Source organism: Heloderma suspectum, chromosome 4, assembly GCF_057233095.1.
Source record: "Heloderma suspectum isolate Gila_16-S chromosome 4, 16-S_ref, whole genome shotgun sequence".
Taxonomy (NCBI): Eukaryota; Metazoa; Chordata; class Lepidosauria; order Squamata; family Helodermatidae; genus Heloderma; species Heloderma suspectum.
The window spans coordinates 216,149,533-216,177,147 of NC_139461.1; the positions used below are offsets into that span (position 1 = coordinate 216,149,533).

At 42.2% G+C, this 27,615-nt stretch overlaps 1 protein-coding gene across 3 annotated transcripts in view; it reads left to right on the plus strand.

Moving 5' to 3' along the window:
* The window catches only part of WLS (Wnt ligand secretion mediator), a 92,666-nt gene extending 67,435 nt beyond the window's left edge, over nucleotides 1–25,231 (plus strand). For 2 of the 3 annotated variants that reach the window (XM_084852250.1, XM_084852249.1), the window contains exons 3-12: nucleotides 11,768–11,892; nucleotides 12,766–12,927; nucleotides 14,497–14,633; nucleotides 15,452–15,620; nucleotides 16,727–16,824; nucleotides 18,109–18,172; nucleotides 19,553–19,696; nucleotides 21,322–21,405; nucleotides 21,912–22,065; nucleotides 22,657–25,231. In XM_084852250.1, coding sequence (XP_084708376.1) covers nucleotides 11,768–11,892; nucleotides 12,766–12,927; nucleotides 14,497–14,633; nucleotides 15,452–15,620; nucleotides 16,727–16,824; nucleotides 18,109–18,172; nucleotides 19,553–19,696; nucleotides 21,322–21,405; nucleotides 21,912–22,065; nucleotides 22,657–22,766 — 1,247 coding nt within the window. In that variant the 3' untranslated portion in view covers nucleotides 22,767–25,231. Of the gene's footprint in view, nucleotides 1–11,767; nucleotides 11,893–12,765; nucleotides 12,928–14,496; nucleotides 14,634–15,451; nucleotides 15,621–16,726; nucleotides 16,825–18,108; nucleotides 18,173–19,552; nucleotides 19,697–20,014; nucleotides 20,108–21,321; nucleotides 21,406–21,911; nucleotides 22,066–22,656 lie in introns of all 3 variants that reach the window. The other variant, XR_014790513.1, reaches the window with a different exon arrangement.
* The last annotated feature ends 2,384 nt before the right edge of the window (nucleotides 25,232–27,615 follow it).

Here is a 27,615-nt window from a genome sequence, read left to right on the forward strand (position 1 = left end):
CGAGGTAAAGGGATTTGTGGAAGCTAGCAGCTGGGAATGGAGAGACAAAGAGAGTAAAGTGGAAGGCTTTGTGTGGGCAGAGGAAGATTGGGTGGGGCCAGAAAGCAACTCTTTCCTTCCTGCCTGTCGAACGGCTGATCAGCAGCAGGTTCTGGAACGTGAAGGAGGAGAACCTGGCGCCCTTATGTTTTTCAAGTTTTTAAATTAAAAATAAATTCTTCAAGGGGGCAGGGAGTGAAGACCTTTGAGGAAACCAATGGAGGTCCCTGCGGGCGCCATGTTCAAAACCCCTGATCTACGATGCTGCCAGTTCCATACATACCTTTTGTCCTTTCCCCCTTCTTGCAATGCTCAAACACTGGTCCTTGTTGGAATGTTTGGGAGAAAAACATAATTTTGTGTGTGTTGAAATCCCTGCAGCTGGTGTAGCATGGAATTTTTAAAGCTTTGGAGCCCCCATCAGTCATTTGCTCTACTCATTCATTCAAAAAACCTGTAGGAGAGAGGAATGAGGGCCTCATGCTGGCCCCACTCCTAACAGTGCCACCTGGTTCCATCCCCACCCCAACCTCCACATGATGGGCAGAAGGTCTGAAGGGGAAGCCTGTGCATTTCAGATCTTTTGCCCAGCATGCTGAGGTCAGGAGGCTAAAGCCAGCAGTAACACCTGGAACAGCACCACTAGGGACAGTGTGTGGAGCAAACCACTGAAGGCGGCTTAGCTGTGATCTAGACCCACATCTCCTATTTTTCTGCACCCTTTTCCTGCCATGCAAATCTCAGCTCAGTACTTTCTGGAGGTCCTTAGGCAAGCCATTGTCTGTTAGGCTTAGCCTTGCCAGCTGTCTCAGGGAAACAATACTGGCTTGTGTTGTGGGCTGCACTTGGGAAATAAGCACTATGTAAAATATCCCCCTACACACACATGCACACAGTTATAGCTCTGTGGGTAAAACCCATTAATTAATTGCTATGCCACGCTATAACAAGAAGTTCTCAGGGTGGCTCACACCACAATAATAAAAATCTAAAATGTCTGGGAGAACAGAAATGTCTTTGCCTGGTGCGGAAAGGGTAACAGTGCAGGTACCAGATGAGCCTTTTAGGGGAGGGCATTCCATAAACAGGGTGCCACAACTGAGAAGATCCTCCCTCTTATAGCCACTCAGCTAACTTCATTTGGCGGGAACACCCAGAGGAGGGCCTCCAAAGATGGTCTAGGAGTCCAGGCAGGTACATATGGGAGGAGACGTTCCTTAGATATTTAACTTTGCTGTGAAGCTATGTCCTCTTTTCTCTCATTTTGACCATCCAGGCTTTTTTCTTTTCCTTTTTTTGCCTCAAGGAAACCATATACAATCAGAGCCCTAAGTCCAAAATATATGCAGTAATTCTTTATTCCCAATTGTTTCCTGGTGGGCGGAATTATTTTGGTGTTTGACATTAGGATTCAGAGAGGGTGTGTACAGGCATATATAAACTACTTGGATCGGGGGACACCAGAGGAATAAAAATGGCTGCAATGACTCATTCGTGTGACTCAGTCCAGTCACTTCCTTTGGCCTGTATCCTTTGGCTGCTTGAATCATCAAGTAAAGATAATGGAGGCTTAAGTCACCATTTTACCACAATTTAATTACTGTCTCTTTGTTTACTATGCACAGAACAGAAATATAGGAACTGGGCGATAATATTGTTGAGTCCTTATAAATTTATCATTTAATGAGCTGCCAGTGGAAAAAAGTCACGATCCTGGCAGGATGCCGCCAAAAGATCTTTGTAGTGGTTTTATTTTTCCTTCAAGATAATGCAGATTGATTGTGGTGTTCTAAAATGCATCTTGGAGGCTGATGTTTAGTGACCTTGAAGGTTGCTGTGTTTGTCTTTCTGAAGGATACATTTGTTATGCATGCTTATGGAAAGCTGGGCCTTTCCACTAACTGAATATGGTTGTAGTTAACTTATCTATTGCCGTGAGCACTTAATTACTATAATATTTAAATGTATGAATACATTATCTTTAACTAAATACAAGTGATTGACATGAAGAAACCATTGTTTGGGCAGTTGTATTTAAGCTGGTTTTAAGTGTGAAGTGTGGGAGTGAGCAATTCCTTGTCTTCACCCTAAATTCATCCACCATTATGATCCCTGCATTGTTGGATGACTTGTCACTGGGCAACATACCAAAACTAAATATATTTTCTTTATTATGTTTACAAACTGCACCTTCAGCAGAGTAATTACAATAAAAAAAACAAAATAATAATACAAAACCATGATCACAATAAAGTTTAGAATAAAGTAGCAGACACCATCTTAGTATGCAACAATGAGATAACAACCACAGCCGCTTAAGAGCTTTAAAAATCTTTTTTAAAAGTACGATTCAAGAAAGCCTGGGAGAATAAAAAGATCTTTGTCTGGCAGCAAAAGGACATTATCATAAGTGCCAAGTTAGAGTCTGTGGGGACAGCATTCCATAGGCAGGGCCACCACTGAAAAAGCTCTCTCCAGTCACCAGCTGCCTTGCTTTAGGTGGTGGTGGTGGCACCTGAAGGAGAGCCTCAGATGAAGATCTTAGTGACCATGCAGTCTGGTATGGGAAAAGACAGTCAAATAAGTATCTGGGCCCTAAGCCATGTAGGGCTTTCAAAGTTCTGGTGCTGATCAGTTGAGCTCAGAATCAGATCAGGAGCCAGTGGAACTGTTTTAACACAGGCAAGATATATTTATTTTATTGTTAATAAAATTATTTGAATCTTGCTTTTCGGCCATCAAAAAAAAAGAACCCCGAAAGTGGCATGTAGCATTACAATTCTACAATAGAAATCTTGATACCTAGTCTCAGTTAGCAGCTTAGTAGTTGCATTCGTAACTGCAGTTTCCAAATAGTCTTCAAAAGGCAGCCCAACATACAATACGTTGCAGCAATCCAATGTGAGGGTTAGCAGGATGTGAATAACTGGCTTAACTATCTCTGCTCGGAAGGGGCCATAGCTGGTGTTCCAGCCTCAGCTGGTAAAAGGCACTCCAGACCACTTGATCCTCCAATGCCAGTGCTGGATCTCTGAGTGTCCACAGACTGCAAACCCAGTCTTTCAGGGGGACTGCAATTCTCATCCCAAATATACTCTTAATTCAGAAGGCCATTCTTGCACATAACCTATTTATTTCAGTGGGGCACAGAAGCAGTACCCTGCGTTCTGAACTGACCCTTATGGGCACACTGTTAAAACCTGCTGCACAGAATATGGCCCATGCTGTCTTCTGCCCCATGACTACTCACATGGAAGAAATAGTGTGTCTAGCCCCATCAGGGTTAAACGTTTTGGCAATTTTCCATGATACCAGGAGTATTGGACCCCATGGTCATGGAGATTGCTGCCATATATGTCAAGACACAAGTGGGTCAGTGTGTCTGTGGACAGGCCAGTGGTATATTTTATCTGAGGCCAAGTGAGAGAGATTTTGTGTGGAGGTAATAAGTTTATTTACAATTACAGACTATGGTGCATTTGGGGTGGGGGTAGTGGGGCAAAGGAATGGAGAAAAGCAGGAGCTGCTCTCAGGATTCTAGAAAGCATCTCTTGGCTGTTGTACCATGCCTTGAAGGGGGGATCATATGTTGTTCACATTGCTTAACCCTGTCTTAGGGTTAAATAGCATGAAGATGCTGCCCGGAGTCCTGGCAGTGTCATCTTCGCAGAACATAGTCTTCACGTGAGACACCTCAGCTGCTAAACTAGCTTCAAGATCAAATTGATTGATCATAAATGACAGATTGATTGCTACTTTTAATTGTAGCCTCCTGAGTTTCCATTGATTTTAAAGTGCTTAGTGCAGCCTTCCCCAACCTGATGCCCTCCAGGCCTTTTCGACTTTAGCTCCCATCAGTCCCAGCCAACATGACCAATGGTCAGGAATGTTGGGAGTTGTAGTCCAGAATATCTGGCAGCACCAGGCTGTGGCAGGCTGGCTTAGTCCTTGTCTGCCAGAAGTTGTACAGATTCTTCTGCATGAATGAAAATGAATTTCCTTGTCATAATCCATATTCATTTCCAGACAGACCCAGAAATGGATGGATTTGTTTTAATCGAATGCCAGTTACCAATGAGGTGGAAGAAATTATTGTGTCCTCTTGAAGTGACTAGCTCTTCAGCCGCTTTTAAGTAGGGAAATGTGTCAAATATTTTTGTGCAACTTAAGTCATTTTTTCCCCTTCAGCATCTCCAACATCTCAGATTCTGTTCTGATGCAGCAGCAAGTCACATTTCACACAAGCCGCATGAAACAAATACTCTGTGTGAATAACATTGACTGTCTTCCAGCAATAACACAGCTGTTGAAAGAGCTTAGTCACCCAGGCAATGGATGGAGTTCTGAAAGGGAATGTTTGCATGCAGCAACCTGACATTTGACTAGATGGAACTATGAGGCAGAATTGAAAGGGGTGGAGCACAGGAGAGAGTAAGAGAGAATCTCGTTTCCAACTAAAAGAGATCTCTTATTTGGGGTCGCACAAAAGACTCATTCTGAAACAAGGAAGGGCACTCCAGTGTTTTGTAAGTAATCTTATTCCTCTCAATGAGTCAGAACTCTTGCAGTCTTGCTCTGTTCCTTAGAATTCTCCTAGTTATTTTTTGAATTGCTCCTGCTGTACTTGCCTCAGGAATACTTGCCTTAAACTGAATCCAGATGGCAGCCCACCATTAGATTAGCAGAAGATCAGCATGGAGACTGGCAGTGCTCTTGTGTGGCTCGCTGTTGCTCTGAACCTTCATGGCTGGAGCTTATGAAATCTTCCATCTGGAAAAACCCTTCACCTAGATTCCCAATTTGCTCTTAAATAGGTGGGGGTGGAGCAAACATTGTTGAACCTTTTCAATAGTAGCCAAAATAAAATTTAGCTTTCAAGGAGTGAAAATTTAACTTTTACTCCTTGCCCTGGTGTCCTATACCTGGCCAAGGAGAGGGGGCAAAGTGATAGAACAAAAGGAAATTAAGGATAAGGTTGCATGTTTCATAGTATTGTGTGTGTGTGAGAGAGAGAGAGAGAGCACATGTCCATTTACAGCTCTAGCTAAATAAATGAGGGTAAATTAATGGGGGGGAGTTGGGACCTGGACAATCCTTAACCCAGGTATGAAGGACATGCAATCTTCTCTACAGAACTGTAATATCCAGATCATAAGAAGTAATGGTAAGTCTCTAGACAGCTTTGGTCAGTCCTCACTTTCGAATACCATATCCAGTTGTGGGCACCATAGTTTAAGAAGGATATCAACAAACCTGAACATGTCCAGAACAGGGCAACAAATAAGGTGAAGGCCTAGAAATCCAGTCCAGTGAGGGAAGGTTGAAGCAGCTGGGTATTCTTAGCCCGGAGAATAGACGATTAAGTGATATGATTGCCACCTTCAAATATTTGAAGGACTATCACATAAATAATGGAGCAAATTTCTTTTCTGTTGCTCCAGGGGGCAGGACTCATCACAATGGTTTCTGATGGTACAAACTGTTCACCTGTGGAACAGACTGTCTCGGACTCTCCAAAGATTTTTAAGCAGCAGCTGCAGGACCACCTATCAGAGATGCCGTAGTAGTGGATTTCCTGCATTGACAGGGGCTTGGACTAGATGACCATTGAGGTTCCTTCCAGCTCTATGATTCTACTGTACTGATTTGATGGTGGCAGTTCTTTACATTTGTAAGCTCATGAAGAAGAACACCAGAAATGCTGAAATGGTTCATGCTTCATTTTTCTCCTAGTTGTCTTCCCCATCAGCCCCAGAGAACCTGCCATGCTTCATGAACTGCTGCTTTTATACTACCACATCAGCTACTCAACCACTACAGAAAAGTGCTAGGACCATGTTTCTAATCGCAGCTCTTTCCAGCAGGAGAAAACTTCTCATTGCCATGTGCACATACACACATTTTAAGAGAGAGAGCACAATCCAAAGGGATGCCTTTATGCTGCCTTAATAGTAGTCCAACCGATTGACAAAGGATGAAGGTGAGGCAGTATGCAGTTGCTAGTACTGGTGAGAAATGATCAAAACAGCTGCTTTGATATACCAAACAGTGGCCCGATTCACACAATCAAAACAAGCCACTGTGGCTTGTTGTGAGCTGTGATACGTACCAGCGCAATTTGCATAATCACTGCCCAGCCGTGGCTTATGTTGTCTGAACCCAGGTGGCATGACTTGTCTCCAGCAACTCTCAAATAACCCTAAAACAGCCCATGGGTCAGCTTAAAAAAACCCCAAAAAAACCCACGTTCACTAGATGGAAATGAGATGAGAGATTCTTTAGCCAGTCTGACATAGGATCAGGGTGTATAGGAAGAAGTGTGAGATCGTTGCTATTGCTGCTGAAGGGAATATAAATCAGCTTGTCTCATTTCCATTTCAGTTTTAGAAAAAGGGGAAAAGCTAATGTGCTCCATAGCGGTGGCAGAGGAGTAATTTCAGATGAGAGAGTTGCTAGGGTTCTTGCAAAAAACCGGAGTAGGTGCACCTTGGTCAGATCCTCCAAGGCACTCCTTACACTGTTAAGTGAGAATGTTTATAAAATGCTGTTTAAAGTTCCCAAGACTGCACGCTTGGCCTGCAGATTTAAAACATATCAATGGACTATGAGAATTTTAGTGGGAGGAAATGGGCTATAAAAATAGTGAAGTCAGACAGCACCTACCTTTAAACAGGGTTGCCAAATTCATTAGAGCAGGAGTGGGGAACATGTGTTCCTTCAGATGTTGGGCTCCAGCTCCCATCATACCTGACCACTGGTGATGCTAGCTGGGGCTGATAGGAGTTAAGAGTCCAACAACATCTGGAGGGCCAGATTTCCCCCACCCCTGCACTAGAGGATGGGGGTTCCTGTAAAATACCTTCAAGGTTTTTAATCTAGTATTCTCCATCATGTGCTAGTCTTCCATATACAGGGAGTTTCTGACACAAGGAAACACACACATTTGGTAGCGGTATGTCAGGACGTACTGCATGCTTTTTCTGGATGTCTGAATTGTGTCTTGGAATAGGCACATCAGTGCGTGCACATGTACACATTCTTATTGCCACCCAAATGGCAAATGCCTTTGGGGCGATTTATAATCCTAAAACCAGACAACAACAAAGTAACAAAAAATACGATGTTAAACATTAAACACATTAAAAATGTTCAAAACATCAAAAACGTTGAGAAACCAGTAGTAAAATTAATAATCAAGCAACAGATTAAAGATTGAATGCCTGCTTAAAGAGGAAGGTCTTAACCTGGCATCTAAATGTATACAATGAAGACATGAAGCAAAACTCCCTGGAAAGGGAATCCCACAGATTGGGGACGGGGGGTGGGAGGAGACTATAAAGAAGGCTCTGTCCTTGTTAGCCATGGTGGCACCCAGAGACGAACTTCCGAAGTTGATCTTCTCAATTGGGCAGGAAGAGATGAAAGAAGGCGCTTCTTCAGGTAGGCTGATCCTAATCCATTTAGGGTTTTAAAGGTCAGTACCAACACTTTGAATCGGGCCTAGAAACTGACTGGCAATCAATGCAGTTGATGCAGCACTAGAATAACATATTCAAAACACCCAGTCCCAATAAACCGCCTCAGTGCTCTATTTTGACCTAAGTGAAGTTTCTGGACATCTTCAGAGGGAGCCCCACCTATACCTCATTGCAGTAATCCAGGCGGGAGTGAATGGATAACTCTAGCCAGGCTATCTTTGTTCAGGTAGGGTCATAGCTGGTATATGAAGCCAATAAAAGGCACTTTATGCCACTGAAGCCACTTCGGCCCCAAGTTAATAGAGCTGTATCTATAAGCACCCTCGGACTATGAACTTGCCCTTTCTGGGGGAGTGCAGCCCCATTTAGAGCAGGTTGGATGCCACTGAACTGGACAGATGAACCACCTTCTAATACAACCTCCACCGTGTCTGGATCAAGTCTCAATTATTGGCCCTCATCCAGCCCATTACCGAATCCAAGCACCGGTTCATGTTAGTCGCTAACATTAGATGAAAAGATCTGCATTAGATGAAAAGGAGAGGTAGATGTGGATGTCATCCACATACTCCTTCCCTCCACACAACCTTTCCCAGCATTTTCATGTAGATATTAAAGGGGGGGGGGGCAGGGGAATAGAGTGCTAGGGGACTCCCCCAGCACCACCTTCTTGAACTGCCATCCAAGTAGGAGCGGAGCCACTATAAACAGTGCCTCTAACTCCCAGACAGCCTCCTCAGACAATGTATAAGCAAGCAGCACTGCCCATGGAAATGTTGAGGCTCCAAGATAAATTTTAAGCTGGGCTCACCTTAGATTGGTGTATGGCCCCACCCTGGCCTGGTCATTTTGCTGGATAAGGGGAAAGAAACTTGCATGTGCTGCAATTTATAACTGCAACTTTTAAGTGCCTTAATTATGTATGTATATATTTTAAGCAGCTGCAAATGCTGTCGTTGTGTTGGATGGCTTTTCTATTTTCAGATCATTCTCTGAATTAGTAGAATTGGAAAGGGGAGGTGTTTGAGTCTATGGCCTATCTGCAAAGAAGGCATGGTTTGTGAAATGTTAGTCAAATTCAGACCCAATATTTTGTCCCTAAAAACATGGCTAGTGTAAGGAAATGCAATACATCTACATCCAGGGTAGTTATTAGTGTAGTATAAAGGCAAAGCCAGTCTGTATTCTTGTTTCATAGGCCAGTGATGTGTATGTGTTTGTATTTAAGCATTCCAAAATACCACCATTAAACTTGTCTGACAACACATAAATGCTCCTGTAATAAGTGTTACAGGGAGTTGCTTAAGTTCCCAAGATGAAGAGCTCTAGTGGTCGGAGAACAATACTTACTGTGCTGTCAGCATGTCTCTTTCTCCCCCCTTAGTCATCATTTTTCCTTCCTTACTCTTTCCTTCCCCCGCCCTCTAGAGAGCTGAGACTGAAGGACAGCCATGTGTTTGTGAAAGATTAATAGCTGCTTGCCCTCCATTCAAGGCCTTTCCATCACCATAGTGTGGCCATGTCCCTATACATCAGTATTAAGAAAGAGCTTTGCATTGAAAGGGCATAAATCTCAGGTAGGTTTGAGCACGTGTGTGTCTCATTTTAGAAACTGAACCTGGTTTTGAGCCAGTAGCTTTAGGACTGCTACAATCTGTTGTTGGCACTTGTCCTAAGGATGTGATTCTCAAGTCATAGAGTTGCTGGGTTCATCACTGGACAGCCCACGTGCACCTTTTTAAAGAGCTGCATCCACCTTGTGTGGCTTTTCCCATCGCAGCAGAGCAGCCTGTGGTTGTGTGTGCAGGAGAGAAAATATGCAGCTCAGCTGCTGTTAGATGGGGAAAGGGGACCCTTGGGCTTGCTGGCAGGTAGGTGGTATAGGCTGGAGCTACAAGGTGCAGACATGATATTAGCCAATAGGACCCAGCACAGGCAGCTGCCCCACCCCACCTGTTTCTTCTTCCAACACCCAGCAGTACCTGTCTGTTCATAGGCAGTACCTGCCTATAAGTTTCTGCTCAAGAGTGGTGGCTGAGCAGTGCTTTATATCCCCACCCACATGCAGTTGGTTTGTTCTGTTCCATGATAGGAGGTAAAGGTAAAGATGTCCCCAACCAGTCGTGTGCGACTCTAGGGTGTGGTGCCCATCTCCATTTCTAAGCCAAAGAGCCAGCGCTGTCCGAAGACGCTTCCGTGGTCATGTGGCTGGCACGACTGAACACCCAGGTACATGGAACGCTGTTACCTTTCCCGCCGAAGCGGTACCTATTTATCTACTTGCAATTTCTTTCTTTCAAACGGCTACGTTGGCAGAAGCTGGGACTGAAGTCGGGAGCTCACTCCGTCACTCAGCAGTCGGGTCTCGAACTGCTGTCCTGCTGACCTTCCGGTCTGACCATACCCTATTTGTGACAGTTGAACTAGAATTTTTTGTATCATGACCCTAAACATGTTTTCTCAGAAGGCAACCCAAGTGATTTCAGTGGGAATTCATACCTAATAAATGTGTTCAGGATTGCCTTACTGCAGCCCAGCCCTATGCAGAAGCACATCCTACTGTGTTTATTTAGGGTTTGCTCCCAGGTAAGTTTGCACCTGCTTTGCACTGCAAATTTTGCAGCCTTAGTTTGTTCACTGCTGATCTTTCTCAGATAGATGAGCGCTACACTGTCCATTTCCCCTTCATCCTCTTTTCATCTTATGTTGAAAATTAGAGAGCTGAGTTTCTCTTTAATTCAGTTTCTGTGGCAGAATCCAAGTTGCCATACGGTGAGGAAATGCAATATGCACATCACTGCTGATAAATGGTTGAGCTGTGACTCTAAAGACTTTGGTTGGAAATCTGTGTTTTGGGCAGAGATGGAATTGTATTCCACAACTTTAAAAAAATGTGTAGAACAGAGGAAGATTTTGTGTTTGAGATTTTTGCCCCCAAATAAGACAAAACTTCTGGATGTACTATTGCTGCTGCCATTCCCAAGATTTTTGTCCTCATGTCTTCACCTAGCCTTCCCAACCTTTGGTCTTCCAGATGTGATGGACTACAATGCCCAGCATTCCCAGCCTGCAGTTCATCATCTGGAAGGCCCCAGGTTGAGTAACGTTGTTTTAAAGTGATCTAAAGAGTGGTATGGACTTATGTGTTCATCTAGTTACTAAGGAAATAAAAAAATGATCAGTATAAGAATGCACATTTTAAATCTGGAATGTGCAGGTTGTAGATACTGGCAAGGGGGTGTGGAGGAGCTGAAAAACATTGTTGCACCCACACAGAAAAGAAACACCTTCAAGCATTATATAAATAGCTGGTCTGAACCACAAAGCCCTTCCACGCCCGTTCCCAGCACTCTAGATGAGCATCCCTCCACGTAATTCCAATAAAATTATAACTTTGAAACCAGTAACAGATGTGTAGGCCAGCAGAGCTTCAAAGGAGTTTTCTTATTTAACTGCAGGCTGGAAATATACCTTGAGAACCATAGGGAATAATTGTCCTCAGCAGCCCTTGGTACTGACAGCTGGAAGTAGAATCTCAATAGGCTGCAGCTTGTTGCGTGTAGAAGTTCTCTGATAATATAGAACCATGTTGGGCTTGCAGATAGATTATATTTATGACCTTTCCAGTGGTATTTGTGGTTTTATATAAAAACTACAGCCAAGGCTGTAGTTGACAGGCTATAATTTTGAGCTAGGCACAGGTGTTCATAAACATGAAGCATGGCAGTCGAGAAGTCATGCAAAAATCAGAAGAATGTGGGGTTTCTAGATAGATTGATCAAGTTTAAATCTGTTAAAGATTGCAGAAGAAATTGTCAGATGTTTTTCTCACTTTACGGCAGTGGGGAGGAGGGAATGTATAGCTGCTGGTGGCTCAGAATTGCTATGGTTCTACTTCTGCCACAAAAATACTTGATTCGGTTTGATTCAATAGAACATTTAGAAATGTTCAAGCAATACTTTTAACGGCTTAATAATGTTACATACAGAGTTATGAAAAGGGCGTCTACTCTAAGCTCACAGTGTATACAGTGGGTAGCAGGCTTCACTCCAGGACACTGAATATTGGATATTTGAGGGTTTTTTTCTTTCAAATGCTAACAGGTAAGCTTTATGTAAAGCCTAATCCCCAAATGAGTGAATACATGGCTCTCAAATATCCTGCAAGTCAGTTGTCTTCAGATGTTTGCACTACTTTTCAGACTTTACTCAGTTTTTTCTATAACAATTTTAATACTTTCTGTTTTCAGAAGACAATGCAGAAGTTACCTTTGAAGTGTCCTTGGCGTACCGTGATGATCGGTTCAGTGAGTGGAAGGAAATGGCACGTGCAGTAGAGACCCGAAAGCTCAAATGTATTTTTGGAGCTCCAAAAGTAGGTTCCTTGTGGTTCTCAGATATTGTTAGGACCTTCTTTTTTTTGGCCCCAGTGAATATGTGATTTTATGTAGCTTTTGCTTTCATACATACTGTGCCAGTTTTTCTCTTATTCCAAGGACATGAATTAGTAATTCATCCTACACAACATCCACTGAATCTGTTGGGGAAACTTTTTTTGAGCCTGGTAGTGTAGGAGCCAGGGAAATGTCAGGTGGTGACTGAAGGTCAAGGTGGGGTTTTGTCAGCTAATAAATGGGACGCTTTTTAATCCTATATTTGTTAAAGATAACTGGTATATTTTAGGAGACTATGCATAGGCATTTGGGTAAAATCTGTAACTCCAACTCAATCAAAGGTGACCAGGTGAATGTGTCTTGTGAGCACAAAATTGTAAGCCAATGGCCAGTGAGACTTTTCTGTGAACCTTTTGTACTTCATTTTTAACCCATAAGTTATGAACAGTTACCCTGCTATATCAGTATTTCTGAAATAAACCGCTTCTGCTGCTAGGTGCACAACATTTGCAGAAACAGTAAAACAGTGTTTTACTCCCAAAACTGTGTTCTTGCAACCATAGGCATCTAGCATCATCAATTCCTTTTGGTATGGCTATGGAGTTTCAATATATTGTTTCCCATATGTTTATGGTCCCCTTTCTCTTATGTCCTATGCCTCCTATTGCTCAACTAATTCTTTTTGTTTGTGGTTTGGTTTAGATTTAGGTTTAGTTTAGTTTAGTTTAGTTTAGTTTAGGAGGATAGAGAAGAAAAAATAATCTGCCATTTTGGAAGTTGTAGGAGGGGCGGGTTAAGTGCACTCACAAACCAATCTTGATAGTTGTATTTTCCCCTCTCTGGTATTTCAATAGACTGTAGAGCATGAAGGCAAGTTCTATGACTGTGAGGTACTTCCATTTATGGAGATTGGAACTGTTGCTCACAAATTCTATCTTATCAATGTCCGTCTCCCTGTGAATGAAAGGAAAGGCATTAATGTGGGAATTGGAGAAATAAAGGACCTCCAGCTAGTGGTAAGCATGCATTCATTCAATCTCTCTGCTGATCTCCTTCTCCCTATATCTTCTCCTTCTCCCTGTATATGTATATCAATACACATACTGTATCTGCTAACACTGCAAAATCCAAGTGTCCAAAATTATTTCATATGGACGTTCATTGGAATATGGTGATTTAACTTCTAATTTGTTGACTGCGTATGGTGCTCTGTTCTATGTATGCTGCTCTATTCTGTGGGCTTGAGGTAAATTCCATCTGAAACCAGATTAAAGATGTGGGTGTAGGATTCACTTTAATGAATCAGCATGCAAATGAACATGTAGCCTTGTTTATGGAAGGAAAAGATTAAAAATCAGTTTTCCATCTTGCGTTAACCTCTTGTTAAGTAACTTGATTTGCAGGGATGGTAGATGGGTCAGTAGAGTTGGTGTAGCCAACAGGCTAGGCATGCAATTGTTTGGGAAGCTTTGTTCTCCTTACAGAACTTTTTATGTTAAAACTGGCGTTCATAAGAGCTAAGCCACAATTTATCGTAAGCATGAAGCAAACAAAAACAGTCTTTTGAATTGTGTTGTTACTTTTTAAAACAATCTGATTACCAAAAAGAGTATATAAACTTAAGAAGAGGTTTAGTTTTATGGTAGTTCATCTATTAAACATGTGGAATGTTGTCCTACACAGAGCCACCATGTTCCCTGTGGATTTCCCCCTTTGATGTTTGTCCAGCTGTTATCCTTCCCTTCCCCACCACATTAACTAGCTTTTCACTTGCTCTGCTGGTAATCACTTCCTTGATTGCCTCCAGGACCGAGCAGTTGTTACGCCTGACCACCAGCACTTGTCTGTCACAAGCAACCTGTTTTTGGATTAAACTTTGTGAATTCACCTGGAGAAATAACTTAACACCTCCCTTTATTTGGTCTCCAAGAGAGCTAAAACAATCAAAATAGATATACTAAGATTTGATGTTCATTACTAAAGACGGGGGGATTTTTGGTGTAAATTACAATTGGGGAGGTACCAGTCTCATTTTGATCCAGACATAAATCTTAAGGGGTCTTCTTATTCGCTCCATCTAAAATGGAAGTCAGTCTTCTCTGCTAAAACATTTCCTGCTTTCAGTTTAGACTGGGAATATTTTTGAATGCTGCTACAGTATCTCTCTGTGAAGTATAACTTTCCATCTGTGCTTGTGGTTAACTCAAATCACCACAGGCTGATATGGTTGCTTCAGTTCTTTATTGCAGCAGTTGCGACCAGTGAATTAACTGGTGCAGAAGAGAGTGGCCATAAGCTGTAATTAGAAGACCTGCTTATGTTTCTTTTTGCTTCTGCTCAGAATTTTGTAAAGACTTCCATTCTTTGGTTCATTTATAAATAAGAATCTCTTTATGTTAAGATATTTTCACTACCAAGTTAGCGGTTTAGAAAACTTTCTCCACACACTGAAATTTGTTTCTTTACAGTACTTTCTCCCCTTCCCCAAGTATAGTTGTGACCTCAGAGCATTGTTGCAAGGTACTATGGATAATGCAGAATGGAAAGTGGAGACATGCAACATCAAAATTTGCTCTCACTTTCAGGGTATCCATCAAAATGGAGGCTTCACAAAAGTGTGGTTTGCAATGAAAACCTTTCTTACACCTAGTATCTTCATCATCATGATTTGGTACTGGAGACGGATCACACTGCTGACACGGGCTCCTGTCCTCTTGGAAAAGTGAGCAAAGATAATCTCAGATGTTTTGTTTGCTGCAAAACCCATGAAGTTTGGCGTATGTTTGGAAAGAGGGAAAGATCTCTTGCACCTAGTTGGTGACAGAATGGCAATAACTACTCATCCATTTGTTTTGATCAACTTGTGCTGGTGGTTCATTATGCACTCCTACTGGTCAGATATTTTAACCCATTGTATAATATCTGTTTATAAACTAAAAGGCATGTTCTACCTCTGTAGGCTTAATTTCCAGAATTTGGCTTGAGTGTGCCAAGCCTGTTGTATCCACCTCCAAGAAATCTTAGAGCATTCCAAAAGTTCTTATATAGCAGATCCTGGCTGGTCATTCTATCTATGAAAAGGTTCTGGATTAAAGATATGAAGACCTGCAAAAAAAGCCAGTTTTTTCTTTTGTTTTGCTGGAACAGACAAGACTTTTTTGTCCAGAAAATATCTCTCCCTGCGCTCCTGCCCCATATTTCCATTCCCCCTGCCACCAGGCCTTCACATCTCTATTCTGGATGCAGTAGCCCTAGAACAAATCTGCTAAAAGGTGATTGGTGGTTGATAATTTAGACCAGTGTTTTCCTTTTAAGGTAGACCTCACTGGCTAATTTTGAACTGAACTTTTCATAAGGTTTTGGAGAAAACTAGTAAAAATTGGCTGAATTGCTAGTTTGACATTTTAATTTGACTGTGAACACCTAACTGTTGCCCTTTCCTTGAATGTCATATGAATGTCTTAAGTCTCATTGAGTTGACTGTAGTGGCAATTTCTCTGAAATGGAAAAATGTTTTGAAAATGTTACTGCTTCTTCCAGAGTTATCTTTGCTCTTGGGATCTCCATGACCTTCATAAACATCCCAGTAGAGTGGTTTTCTATTGGATTTGACTGGACATGGATGTTGCTTTTTGGAGACATTCGCCAAGGAATCTTCTATGCTATGCTTCTGTCTTTTTGGATCATCTTCTGTGGAGAGCATATGATGGTAGTTGTGATCATATGAATTTGTGGGTGATCATAATATTGTGTGGGTTTTTCCTGCTTTAGAACCATAGTAATATTAGTCATGGAAAGATTATTTTAGAATTTGTTTTCATTTTATATAGGCAATTGCCAAACCAGGATCTATATATGGATTTCTAGTCCATATTATATGGACTGAGCTGGATCTGAAGCAAAGGAAAGTGTTTATATAGTATCCACCTTTGGCATTCCACTGGCGCTAACAACGTTGCACATGGGGAAAGAAGTGCTTGGTAACATGACAGGAAACTAGTTCATGCAACAGAACATCCCTGTCCTTTCCTCCCTACTGCAGCCCCCCACGCATGTACCACAAATCTGTTCTGGACCTTCTGCTACTTCACAATATTTAACTTCAAAATACATATTTATTTTATTACAAGAAAAACATCTCAACTCCATCTAAAGTACTAGACCACTGGTGGCTGGTGTACATTGGGGCGGGGTAGGGGTAGGAAATTACATAAATTTTGGGTTCCCTTTGCACAAGCATTGATTTCTGCTAATGCAGCTTCATTAGCAGAATACCCAAGTTTAGGAAGACAACTGGGTTTGAGACCTCATTTCTCTTCTTTGGGAACATTATGAAATACAATTGCCTACACTAGTATAGAAGCTATAAAACTGATTCCCAATGAAAAGCGCAACGTTTTTGGATGCACGGCAGGGGACTTTGCTTATAAGTCCTATCAGGTTTGACCATTTACTGAAGCCCTATCTTTTGCATTTATTTGCTAGGTTAAGATGTCTTAATGTGTCCTTAACAAAAAAAGTAAAGCATGCTTCAATAATACTAACTCTGCTTGGCTACAGTCTGCTTAATTGGCACTTTCAATATACAGTTGAAATCCAGCAAAGGGCTGGATGCGCCTGATCTCAGAAGCTAAGCAGGGTCAGCCCTGGTTAGTACTTGGATGGGAGACCGCTGGAAATCAGGCTTCCTTCACTGAGCAGGGGTTGGACTCGGTAGGCTCCTTCCAACCCTATGATTCTATGAAATCATTTGATTTTATTTTTCTCTCATCTATATGTAAATCATTATGTCACCATTTATTCTTACATTTTTAGGATCAGAATGAACGAAATCACTTCTCAGCCTACTGGAAACAAGTTGGACCAATAGCTGTAGGCTCCTTCTGTCTCTTTATCTTTGACATGTGTGAGAGGTAATTGGAGAACCTCTTTTTTAATCTTAATGTTTAGTTTTAGTTCTTGTTTCTTAATAGGAATAACTAACTAAAGTGGCTTATAATAATAAGAAAATACAATATCAAAATATGGTGGTGCTCTGATCTCAAAGCGTTGCCATCTTGGTACAGAATGGATTATTCCTGAGCCTGGTGATTCTGTTTCTGAGTCCCTGTTGCATTTTCATAATTACCTTTTGACGCATTGCCTGCAGAATGTAAGTTTCTGACACCCTTGATTTCTCTATATTGGCATCAAATAGTTCCCTTTCCATCATTACAGCTACTTTTCCTTAAAACAAAGAGGTGGGCTTATGTTGACATATTTCCAAGATTTGTCAGACTTTTTAAAGCGCAGCAAGAGAACTAATGACGTAGTTGGATGCCTTCTTCATTGGGGTTTGCTGCTACCTTACCAGCATGGCCTGGGAGTTGGAGGTGCTGGGTTTCATTTGTATAGGGGAAGAACTAGATGCTACCAAACTGATATCTACCACCAAAACTAGTGGCACCATGCCTGCAGCCCCCTCCCTCTCCCCCATAATTTGTGGTAATGGAATGCATGACACTCTGGAAGGGAAATGTAGACACATGGCTGCTACGTTTGATGGCTGGTTCCCAGTTTTTGGTAACATCTAGTTCCTCAAGTCTCCCCAAAATAAACAAAACATGGTTTTGAGCCAGAGTAAAGTAAGCATATCATTAGCACTCTCATTTTTGCCTGTATTAACAGAATCCTAGATTTCATTGTGATGAAGAGACAACAGCCCCTTTTTGGTTATGTCCTGGGCTTTGATACAGATAAATTTTAATATTTAAAATGTATAGGCTACTTTTTGATCCAAAGGGCCCCTGAAACACTGTACAACTATCTTAAAAAACAATAAAACTTGAGTAACATAGAGACAACCAAACATTTTAACATTTATTGCACTATATAGTTACATAGGATTTTTAAGAAGCTAATTAAAAGTTTTTATATTGTATTGTTTTTAGATTATTTTTGTGGGGTTTATTTTTATTTGTATTGTGCTGATTATGGTTTATATTTTTTTCTATTATATATTTATGTGTGCGAGTCACTTCAGGACTGCTTTTTGCAGCTGGAAATGATGCATACATTTAATAAAATAATAATTTTTAAAATCACTTCCCTTCTCAAATGCTGCTCTTCTGTCCCTTCCAAATCACAAAGGGAATTGTTGCTTTATTTGATACTTTTGCTATGTATAATTTGGTCTGCTGATTCTTTTCCATTTCCAGAGGGGTACAGTTAACAAATCCATTCTACAGTATCTGGACCACAGAAGTTGGCACTGAGCTGGCTGTATCCTTTGCCTTCCCCTGCAACAGAGGCCATTCGTTCAGTTTTCAAGATTAGGGCAAGGGAAATCAAGCATTGAAGCTATGCTGCTTTTTTCTCAGGGGCTTGCTGAACCTGTTGAAAAGCCTGTTAACTCATGTAAGTTCTATTAAGTAAGCTAGTGCACACATAAGTGTCAGGTAATTTTGCTTGTTAAACTATGAGGACAATGGTACCAGTTGAATGTCACTACAGTATTTATGTTCTTTCTAGCTTGTGGTCTGAACCAGGAATGGGCAGACTCCAGGCATGGGGGGATATACTTGTTTTGTTCACTAGAACCTCAAGGTCCACCAGCCAGACCAAAGTGCAAAGTGTGGCTCAGAAGGTCACAGCCCTTTCAGGCCCAAATTTGTTCCTGGTTCTTCCCCACCCCATGCTTTCAGCAGCTTAATTTGGGGGCAGGGGAGAGACATGCTAGTAAATAATTGGGAGTCAGAAACCTTTGTCAATCTACTGCAAATCCCCTAGAGATCTACTAGTACATCCCAATCTACCTTCTGCCTATGCCTAGTCTAAATGGCATCCCTTGTGCAACTTCCCAACTGCTTTAGAGTAAGGTAGCATATTCACCAGAGGACAGCTTTTATATATTTGTCACTGGTGTGTGTATGCATGCACATATGTAATATATATGGACCTCCCTACCACTACAGATTAAGATAGGCACCAACCCTTCTGGGTTTTTAGCACTTACTGAAAACATACTTTTTCCAACAAGCAGTCCTAGGAAGATAAACTTGCCTTCTGTATACAGTAATAATATACAGTATTCGGTTATGACCTTATACTGTAATGTTTTGTACATCGCACTCTGTGTGTGTAGATATGAATATATTCCTAAAATCATTTCTGTTGCACTTGCTTGTTCTTAAAATTGCCTGCTTGGCTCAGGAGCACTTTTTGCCATTAATTCTTACTGTGAAGTTGAGAAAAGCTAATATGGTTAGTTACACTCACACTGCATCCCAAACCTCTGGCAAGCCTTTCCCAAGATTACAATCTATATATACCAGTGGGAACAGAAGTGACTATTCCAGCTGCGAGTTGTTTTTTAGCTTGCTGACATTTTCAATATTTCATCTCGCATTAATGCCATGTCAAGAACCTGGGGAAAAGCAGCAGCACATCAGATCTGGGACTGACCGAAGGAAGGGACCTTTTTATGCACACACAGCCTTGTTTCACAAATGGAACTTCCCCCCCTGAGCTTCTACTTAAGAACAGAACAGTGTTTTGATAATTGAGCAAAGCCAAATGAATTTCCTGTTGCTGTCTCTGCTTACTGGGTGTATGTCAAGTAACTTAAACTTAACTTGAAGCAACCTTAACTTTACTGCTCAGATGGCATTTATTATCGTCGCTGGAATCTGCCTCTGCCTCTACTTCTTGTTCCTGTGTTTTATGGTGTTTCAAGTGTTCAGAAATATCAGTGGCAAGCAGTCTAGCCTCCCAGCGATGAGCAAAGCTCGCAGGCTTCATTATGAGGTGAGGAATCCAGGGTGTGGGGGTTGTTTTTAAATGTTTAAAAACAATGCCGGCTTGCGTCTGTATTCCAGTGCAATTACTAGTGAATTGTAACCAAAAACATACAGCTATTTTGTCACTGACAAGGGTCTTGTACAGAAAAGCTGTGTCAGAACAAATCATGTAGACAGTATCTGAGATTTCCATTATAATCAAGTTCTAATAGATAAATTAAAAAGGCTGAAGATTTAGTTGGTTATTTCCAGTGAGTATGTACACTCCAGTGTTTTTCACCTTTGCATCTCTGGGCCCATTCTCTCCCAATCTCCCTTTCTTTAGGACTCCTCCTTATCCTCTGCTCCATTGATCTGGGCCAGTCCTTGTTTCCGAGATCCTTCTGCTTTCTCAGCTCCCTAACGACTACCTTCCTAGGTCTGTGTTTGCTCTATCCATCTTTCCCATAGGCCCTTCTTCCTACCCTGCATTTTCTGAAATATGAAAACAGATCAGCCAATGTCAGGTGGAGACTCTTGGGATCAGGGCAGCTCAGCCAATGGCAGTCAGAGTCCCTTCTTGACTGTACAACCCTTTTGTGACAGGCAGGTAGTGAAGCCAATGATTGCCAAAGACATCCTTGCCACCATGGTTGAAACAAAATCGTAGTGCCTTACAGTGTAGATTTGCATAATGGAAACTCCATTAGAGATGCTATTGATGTGTGTTTATTATTGTTTTCATCCCGTCTTTCGGGGCACACATCCCTCACAAGGGCAGCTTCTTGTATAAATGCATCTTCAGTGTTTTTTTAAAAGCTGGCAGCGATGAGGCCATACGTATCTCGCTGGCAAGGGTGTTCTAAAGATGCAGGACCACTGAGAGAGCCTTATCCTGAGTACTCGTTAGCGCAATGGCTCACACTGCTGGGCAAGAGAGTAGGGCCTCCAACATGGATCTTAGTGCTTGATCTTAATATGCATGTGCCTGCACAGGCTACCTCCAAGCAACACACAGCATGTAAAATCCCTCTTAATGTGGCATTCTACATGTGAAAGAAACTAAATGCCCCTTTAGGCCAGGGATTTTATTGACTCTCCCATTAGGTTGTGACCATTGATAGGCTGGCTGCAGTTGTGTACAAGCTGTAAAATGAGTTTAAGGTGTGGCGGGGGGCAGTGCAGTCTTGGCTTTTATAACTAAATATTGAAAAGTCTGAAGAAATCTACAGTAAAGACTGCTCTGCCGCTGATGTGGAAGACAAGCTGGAGGCTGAAGAGCTTTGTCTTCTGAGATAGCCTATCTAAGTAGGAACTGAGTCTTCCTCCTGATTCCATGCCAGAGAAGACGGGTGCTGGCGGAAGGATAAGCCTATGCTGTTATATCTACAGCTGACTCAGGGTTCAACCCCTTTCCCTTTCAGTCCTGCCTCCACCCAGCAAAAAATAGGTTTGGCAAAGAGAAACTGAAGGGTTTCTGCATAATCTTGAACACATGTTCTTGTACCTTTTGCTCCAAGGTTTACCCTTATATGGGTGTGGCTTGGTTACACTAACTACAGCTGGGAAATTGTAAGTGGAAGTATAGCAGAACCTGTGGCCTGAAATATGTGAGGATTTTTTTTAACCCATTACATTTCTTTCTTCCCCTAGGGTCTGATTTTTAGATTCAAGTTCTTGATGCTGATCACATTAGCTTGTGCTGCCATGACAGTAATATTTTTCATTGTCAGTCAGGTGAGTATTCTAAAACAAAGACTATTTGCATTTAGAATTTGGGATTTTATCCTCCTTCCAAAAAATGATAATGTGCACTTTTTGATTTAGACCTTTAGCATGTCACAAATTTGAGGGAGGGGTGGGTGGGGCTTGGGAGAATGTCCCCAACTAAACGTTTATTCCAACTGCTTTGCTTCTCTTCCAATCACTGCAGATAGAGAGAACAACCAATAAATAAGACCATGTGCAAACATGGTTTCCTATGTTGAAAGGCCCCTTTATCTGATGTTAGGGCTAGGATTAGATCTCATCTGATCTCGGAAGCTAAGCAGGGTCAGCCCTGGTTAGTACGTGGATGGGAGACTGCCTGGGAATCAGGCTTCCTGCATTGAGCAGGGGTTGGACTCGATGGTCTTGTGGGCCCCTTCCAACCCTATGATTCTTGGTTACTTTCTTGACTTTTTCTGCTCATGCTGTGCATATATATTCCTCCTTTGACTATACCTACGCTTCCTCCTGGGCAGGTGACTGAAGGCCATTGGAAATGGGGCGAATTGACAGTTCAAGTGAACAGTGCCTTTTTCACGGGGATTTATGGGATGTGGAATCTTTATGTCTTTGCCCTAATGTTCCTGTATGCTCCTTCACACAAAAACTACGGAGAAGACCAGTCAACTGGTGAGATGACAATTGATATGGCTGTGATCTAGTTGAAGTTCCATAATCAATAATTAAGTGACTGGGGCTCCTGTGTGTTTAGGAAAAAGAACCCTGTCACTACAGGTTTAGTTGTGTTGAGTTTAGGATTATTGCTGCTGATGACTGCTCTGTGATATGTATAGCTGGAGTAAGCCTATTTTGTGGGCGCACAAGCTATGTAGCTGTGATAAAGAAATGGTAAAGAAATGTGTGTAATTTTGGTTATTGGGATCATTTTCCATTGTAGTATAGCCCATCTGCAGTACTTGGATGGATAATCCTGAACTGAAACAACGTAAACGTCAACGTATTCCGATTGTACATATACTCTAACCTATGGATTGATCATTTAGGTATATGGTCTATGCACCAGATCATGGTTCAATGCAGAAATTATTTTTGAGTCTATACGATCTATTTTTCAAATATTGATAAAATGTTTTTTAAACCTTTGCCTTAGTGCCCACCCTTCAAAAACAACATTCTCTTCCAAAGCCTTGGAGTGGACTCCATGACTTATCTCCACACCAAGGTTGCACTTTCATTTGAAACATAGTTTTATGTTTTCAGGGGATCTGGGAATAAACAGCGGAGAAGAACTTCAGCTCACTACCACCATCACCCATGTGGATGGACCAACAGAGGTTTACAAATTGGCTCGCAAGGAGGCCCAGGAATAACCACTAAAGCACAACTTGTTAGGCACAAACTGAGGGCAACACATGAAATGGTGACAGTATTTTCCCTGCAAGGAGACATCTGAAGTCATTCCAAAAGCGCCCAGCACTGATGGTGCGTTTTCACAGAATGATAGTAACCTGGCAAGAAGAGTTGGAAATGCTCCTTGCTAATGGTGTATCTTTCTTTGGGGAAGGGGCTCATATCAGCATTGACCTCTTCATGACACTTCTAGTTTGTCTTGAGCATTAACCTCGGAAGAGAAAGAAAGAGAGTGAGTTGACTTAGTGAATGAATAGGTGCCCATGTCTATCTATGACCTTTGGGTCAATCTCATTAATTACCAACACACCTGCTGCTCCTGCTGCTCCGGATATTCTTGGGAAACAACTTGGAATAATTTACGTGCTTCCTAAGTCAAGATTTTATACCATCGTTCCAATGCCTACATGTAGAACCACTTGTGTTCTTTATATCACACATAGTCAGATCAGTTAATATTTACATTGCTTTAATAAAAATATTCATGACGTCTTTTCTAGCCTAGTGTAACACTGCCTTTTCTAACGTTTTGGTACAAAAAGGGCATTTCAGCTTTCCATGTTGAATTGTATGTATATGTGTGTGTTTGCCAAACACCAACAAGTCTTTCTGTTGTAGATATCTTTTTATATGCCCTAAAAATCCCTGTTTACTTGTATGATACATAATCCATGGAACTGAAGGGGCGGGGGGGGGGGAGTGTTTGGTTCAAAATCTTGTCTTCTCTTTTTAAAATAATGCTCCAAGTAGGCTGGGTAATACTGTAGATGGGTTGTTTTGGTACTATGAATAAAATATGCAACTACTATAGCTTTTGCTGACCTCGTTTTGTACAGAAGCAACATGTTTCATTTTAAGCTGTCCCCTTGTAGAAAGAAATAGTGACCATAGCAGAGATTATGCTGACATCTGCTGGAGGTCTGATTCATTCCACTGGGCAATCACCGCCACAGTTCCATAATTGCAAACCTAGTTTGGGCAAGTGGGTGGCACAAGATTTGAGTATTTGAAAAAGTTTCAGATCTAGTAAACACACAGAACAACTTCTAAATAAAATATGTGATATGCCTATGCTTAGTGTGTTAGAACAAAGGAGCAAGAAGGTATGAACAGACTCTTAACTGAATTACAAGTTGCTTAGCCCTTTCTCACAATAAGAAATAAGAGTGTGGCAGAAGAAGAGTGTGCCACTCTTGACAATAAGAGTGTGGCAGAAGAAGAGATCAATGGTACCTAGTCACTGGAGGATTTGCTTGCTCCAAACAAGTCCCATCTCTCTTTAGTCCAAACAGCACACTCCTCTTGTTATAAAGAGTGCATTGTTGCACAGGTTAGATTCAGGATTCTGGAAACCTCTGGCGAACAGAGCTCCTTGGCAAAGGATGCAGAGGTAGGACCTGTGAATTCTGCCAGATGAACTGAGCAAGAAGCCAAGCTACTTTTTGGGAAAGTCTCCCTCCAACCCTTGGTGAGGTGATATAAATTAAAGGGGCACATTACCATTCTCCATACAGATGTTAGTCTTTCCCTTTAGTCTTTACACAGAGCTAGTTAAGGCCGTTGCCTATTCAGGCAATATGCTTCATGCAATAGTAATCACATGGAGGGAAATAGTGGGGCTGGCCCTGTTGTCCATGCTTAGGTTGCCCCATGGTTTAATAAGGCTGATCACATGGGGTTCTAAACTGGGAAAGCTATGCACATAGAGCAGGCTTTCCTCTATAGCTTTGCCCCCCAACCTGTGGCCCTGTTTTCTTCCTCCATGCACTTGTGGTCATATAGAGGGTAACGCCCACATAGGACTCATGTAATGCTTTTTGTTTGAAGAATTTGTACAGCTTCCATAATCCTCCTGAAGTTCATGGCTCAGACATCTACCCTACCTTAGCTCCCTTGGTGGACATGTGATCAGTTTTCTAACCACCTGCAGGTAATGTTTAGTCAAAGGGTGGGCAGAAAGTAATTCTCCAGATGTTTTGGACTTCAGCTCCTAGAAACCCCTACCAGCAGGGCCAATGGTCAGGAATGCTGGGAGTTGAAGTCAAAAATCATTTGGAGATCTTTCTGCCCATTGTAGCTTGTTCCTTTGGTATGCTCACCTAGCTGAGCCTCTAGGGAAATCGGCGGGAAGCATTTGTAAGTATCTACAGGACACACGTAGTGTTACATCTTACAAGGCAGCAGGAAGTGGTGGCTTAAGTGGGGTTGCCATTTCCCCCCTAGCTCTGCTGCTCCTTTAATAGCAGCACATGCGCGCGCACAGAAATTTAGCATGGAGACTGAGGAATGGGGGAAAGTAATGGCCTGCTAGAAACAGCCTGTTGCTCAGTGGCTTCCAGAGCCACAGAATGCTGGCAGTAGGGGATGATGACATAGGGAAGGGTATTGGTCTGCGGTGGCTTGGTGGTTAAGACGCTGAACTGCAGACTGGAAGGTCGGCAGGTCAGCAGTTCGAGACCCGAGTGCTGCATGACGGAGTGAGCTCCTGTCTTCAGTCCTAGCTTCTGCCAACCTAGCAGTTCGAAAGCAAGAAATTGCAAGTAGATAAATAGGTACCGCCTCAGCAGGAAAAGTAACAGCGTTCCGTGCACCTCGGTGTTCAGTCACGCCGGCCACATGACCACGGAAGCGTCTTCGGACAGCGCTGGCTCTTCGGCTTAGAAATGGATGAGCACCGCACCCTAGAGTCGGACACCACTGGTTGGGGACACCTTTTTATTGGTCTGCTTGAACCTTAGCAACCTCCCCCAACCTGGTGCCCTCCAGATGAGTTGGACTACAGCTCCCATCATTCCCACATGGTCATACTGGCTGGGGTGATGAGGGTTGTTGTCCCAACATATCTGGAGGGCACCAGGTTGTGGAAAACTGGTTTGTAGTATCCTTGTGATGGGCTGTTGGGAGGGGGGTAATCACACCATTAGGTTAAAACTCACCTCCCTACACTACAAGGAGGCTTCAGCGGGGATGAAAGGGGGGAAATGCTGGAGGCAGGGGGAATTTGTTTCTAGGTTAGAGGTAGGTTTTGAAAAATGGACTGCAAAGGAGCTTTTGCGGCTTTTTTTTTTACGCACAAAGTACCAGCCAACTCAATGGGATATAATCCCTTTATCCCCACAACTCCTCTGTAATATACCTCAGATAAATTTCAACTATGATAGGCTACAATTCAAAATTTGGGTGTGTTCACCCCAAGATTTCAAGCAAACCCTGGATAGTTAAGCACTTGGGATAGGACTCTTTCTTTGCACTCCTTTAGATGTAGGAAAAACCTCTGCAGTAAGAGTCCTTCCTTGCTATCTACCACTTTCAGTTCTAATGATACCTTTTTTTGACAGGTCAGTGGCCAAACTGTTGTTGCCTAGCAACCACATGGCACAGGTCTTCATTCAGGGCTAGCTGAATAGGCTTCCTGGTGAACTCTGATCTTGATAAGCATATAGACAATGGCAGGAAATAACCGAATTCTTCTTGGCAACCAGAGAAGTCTCATTTGCACTTTAAAAGTTAGATAGTTCCTAAGTGGCAATCTGTAACAGCATGTTTCCGGTCCTTAACCCTTAACAAAAGTGCTCCTGTTGATGACTCAAACCAGCTTGAAATAGAAACCTGTATCAGTGTTTTGATGGGGGGGGGGGGCATGGAGAGAGAAAGGGCACTTGTCCGTCCCAAATTTGAGTGCTTTATTGCTGTGTAGCGGTGCAATTTCTGAAGAGGAGGGTAGGTGTCTTTTCTGTTAATGTGCACTGCTTGCAGAATGCCAATTCATTCAAAACGAAACGAAGCACACAGTTACATGCAGACCAGCACTTGAGCCTGATTAACTCATGCAGCAGAACAAGGTGGTAGAATCCTGAAACGGTAGAGCAGACTGTATGATTTCAGATTGTAGATAGGGATGTTTAAAAAAAAAAAAACAACTCCCTGTAAGTAAGCAGCACATAGCTGTGCTAGTTGTGTGCTTGCAGTGAGTCATATGGAAGGCTTTAAAAATGGATGCATCCACTTGTAAGCTGAACTAGCAGAGTCTATTCTGCTGCCTCAAAAACTTACCACCTCATTTCACTGCATATGTAGACTAGTCCTCTATTCATTTGATGATAATAGCTTCAGGTTCAAGCTATACCAACAGAAATTTCTTTCATCTCAAGCTTTGAGTAGTCCGTTTTGCTGGATTTACCCATTTGATTTACAATCTCTGTTGCAAAGTTTCAAACTAAATCTGTCTTTGCTTTCTCTGAAAAACAACACAAAAAAATTGCCACTAATGAGCACGGCAGCATAGTTAAACTACAGAGCTTGCTACCACAAGGTATGGTGATGGCCACCATCTTAGAGATGGCTTTAAATGGGGATTAAAACAAATTCATGGAGAAGACTATTAACGGCTACTAGCCATGATGGCTATATCCCACCTTCAGGATCAGGGACAGTGTGCCACTATATGAATTCCTAGTGAACACCAAGAGGGTGCTAAAGTATGTTTGTGTCCTATTTGTGGGCCTCCATTAGGTATCTGGTTGGCCACTGGGAATAAAATGCTGGTCTAGATACTGTAGGTCTTTGGTCTAATCCAGCATAGTTCTTATATTCTTACATTTTCTTCTTTGGCTCTTAACTGCTTTCATATTTGCCTTCAATGGAGAAAGGGGGAGTCTCCTCCAATTATCCTGCCAAGTCCCAATCTAACCCCTATTATGTCCCATTGAATAAGCACTTCCCTCCTTTTAGCACTCAAGAACCCTCTCACCTTTTACTTGAAAGCATCAGATGCCCTTTACAAGTTCAGGGAATCTCATGGGAGCCCCT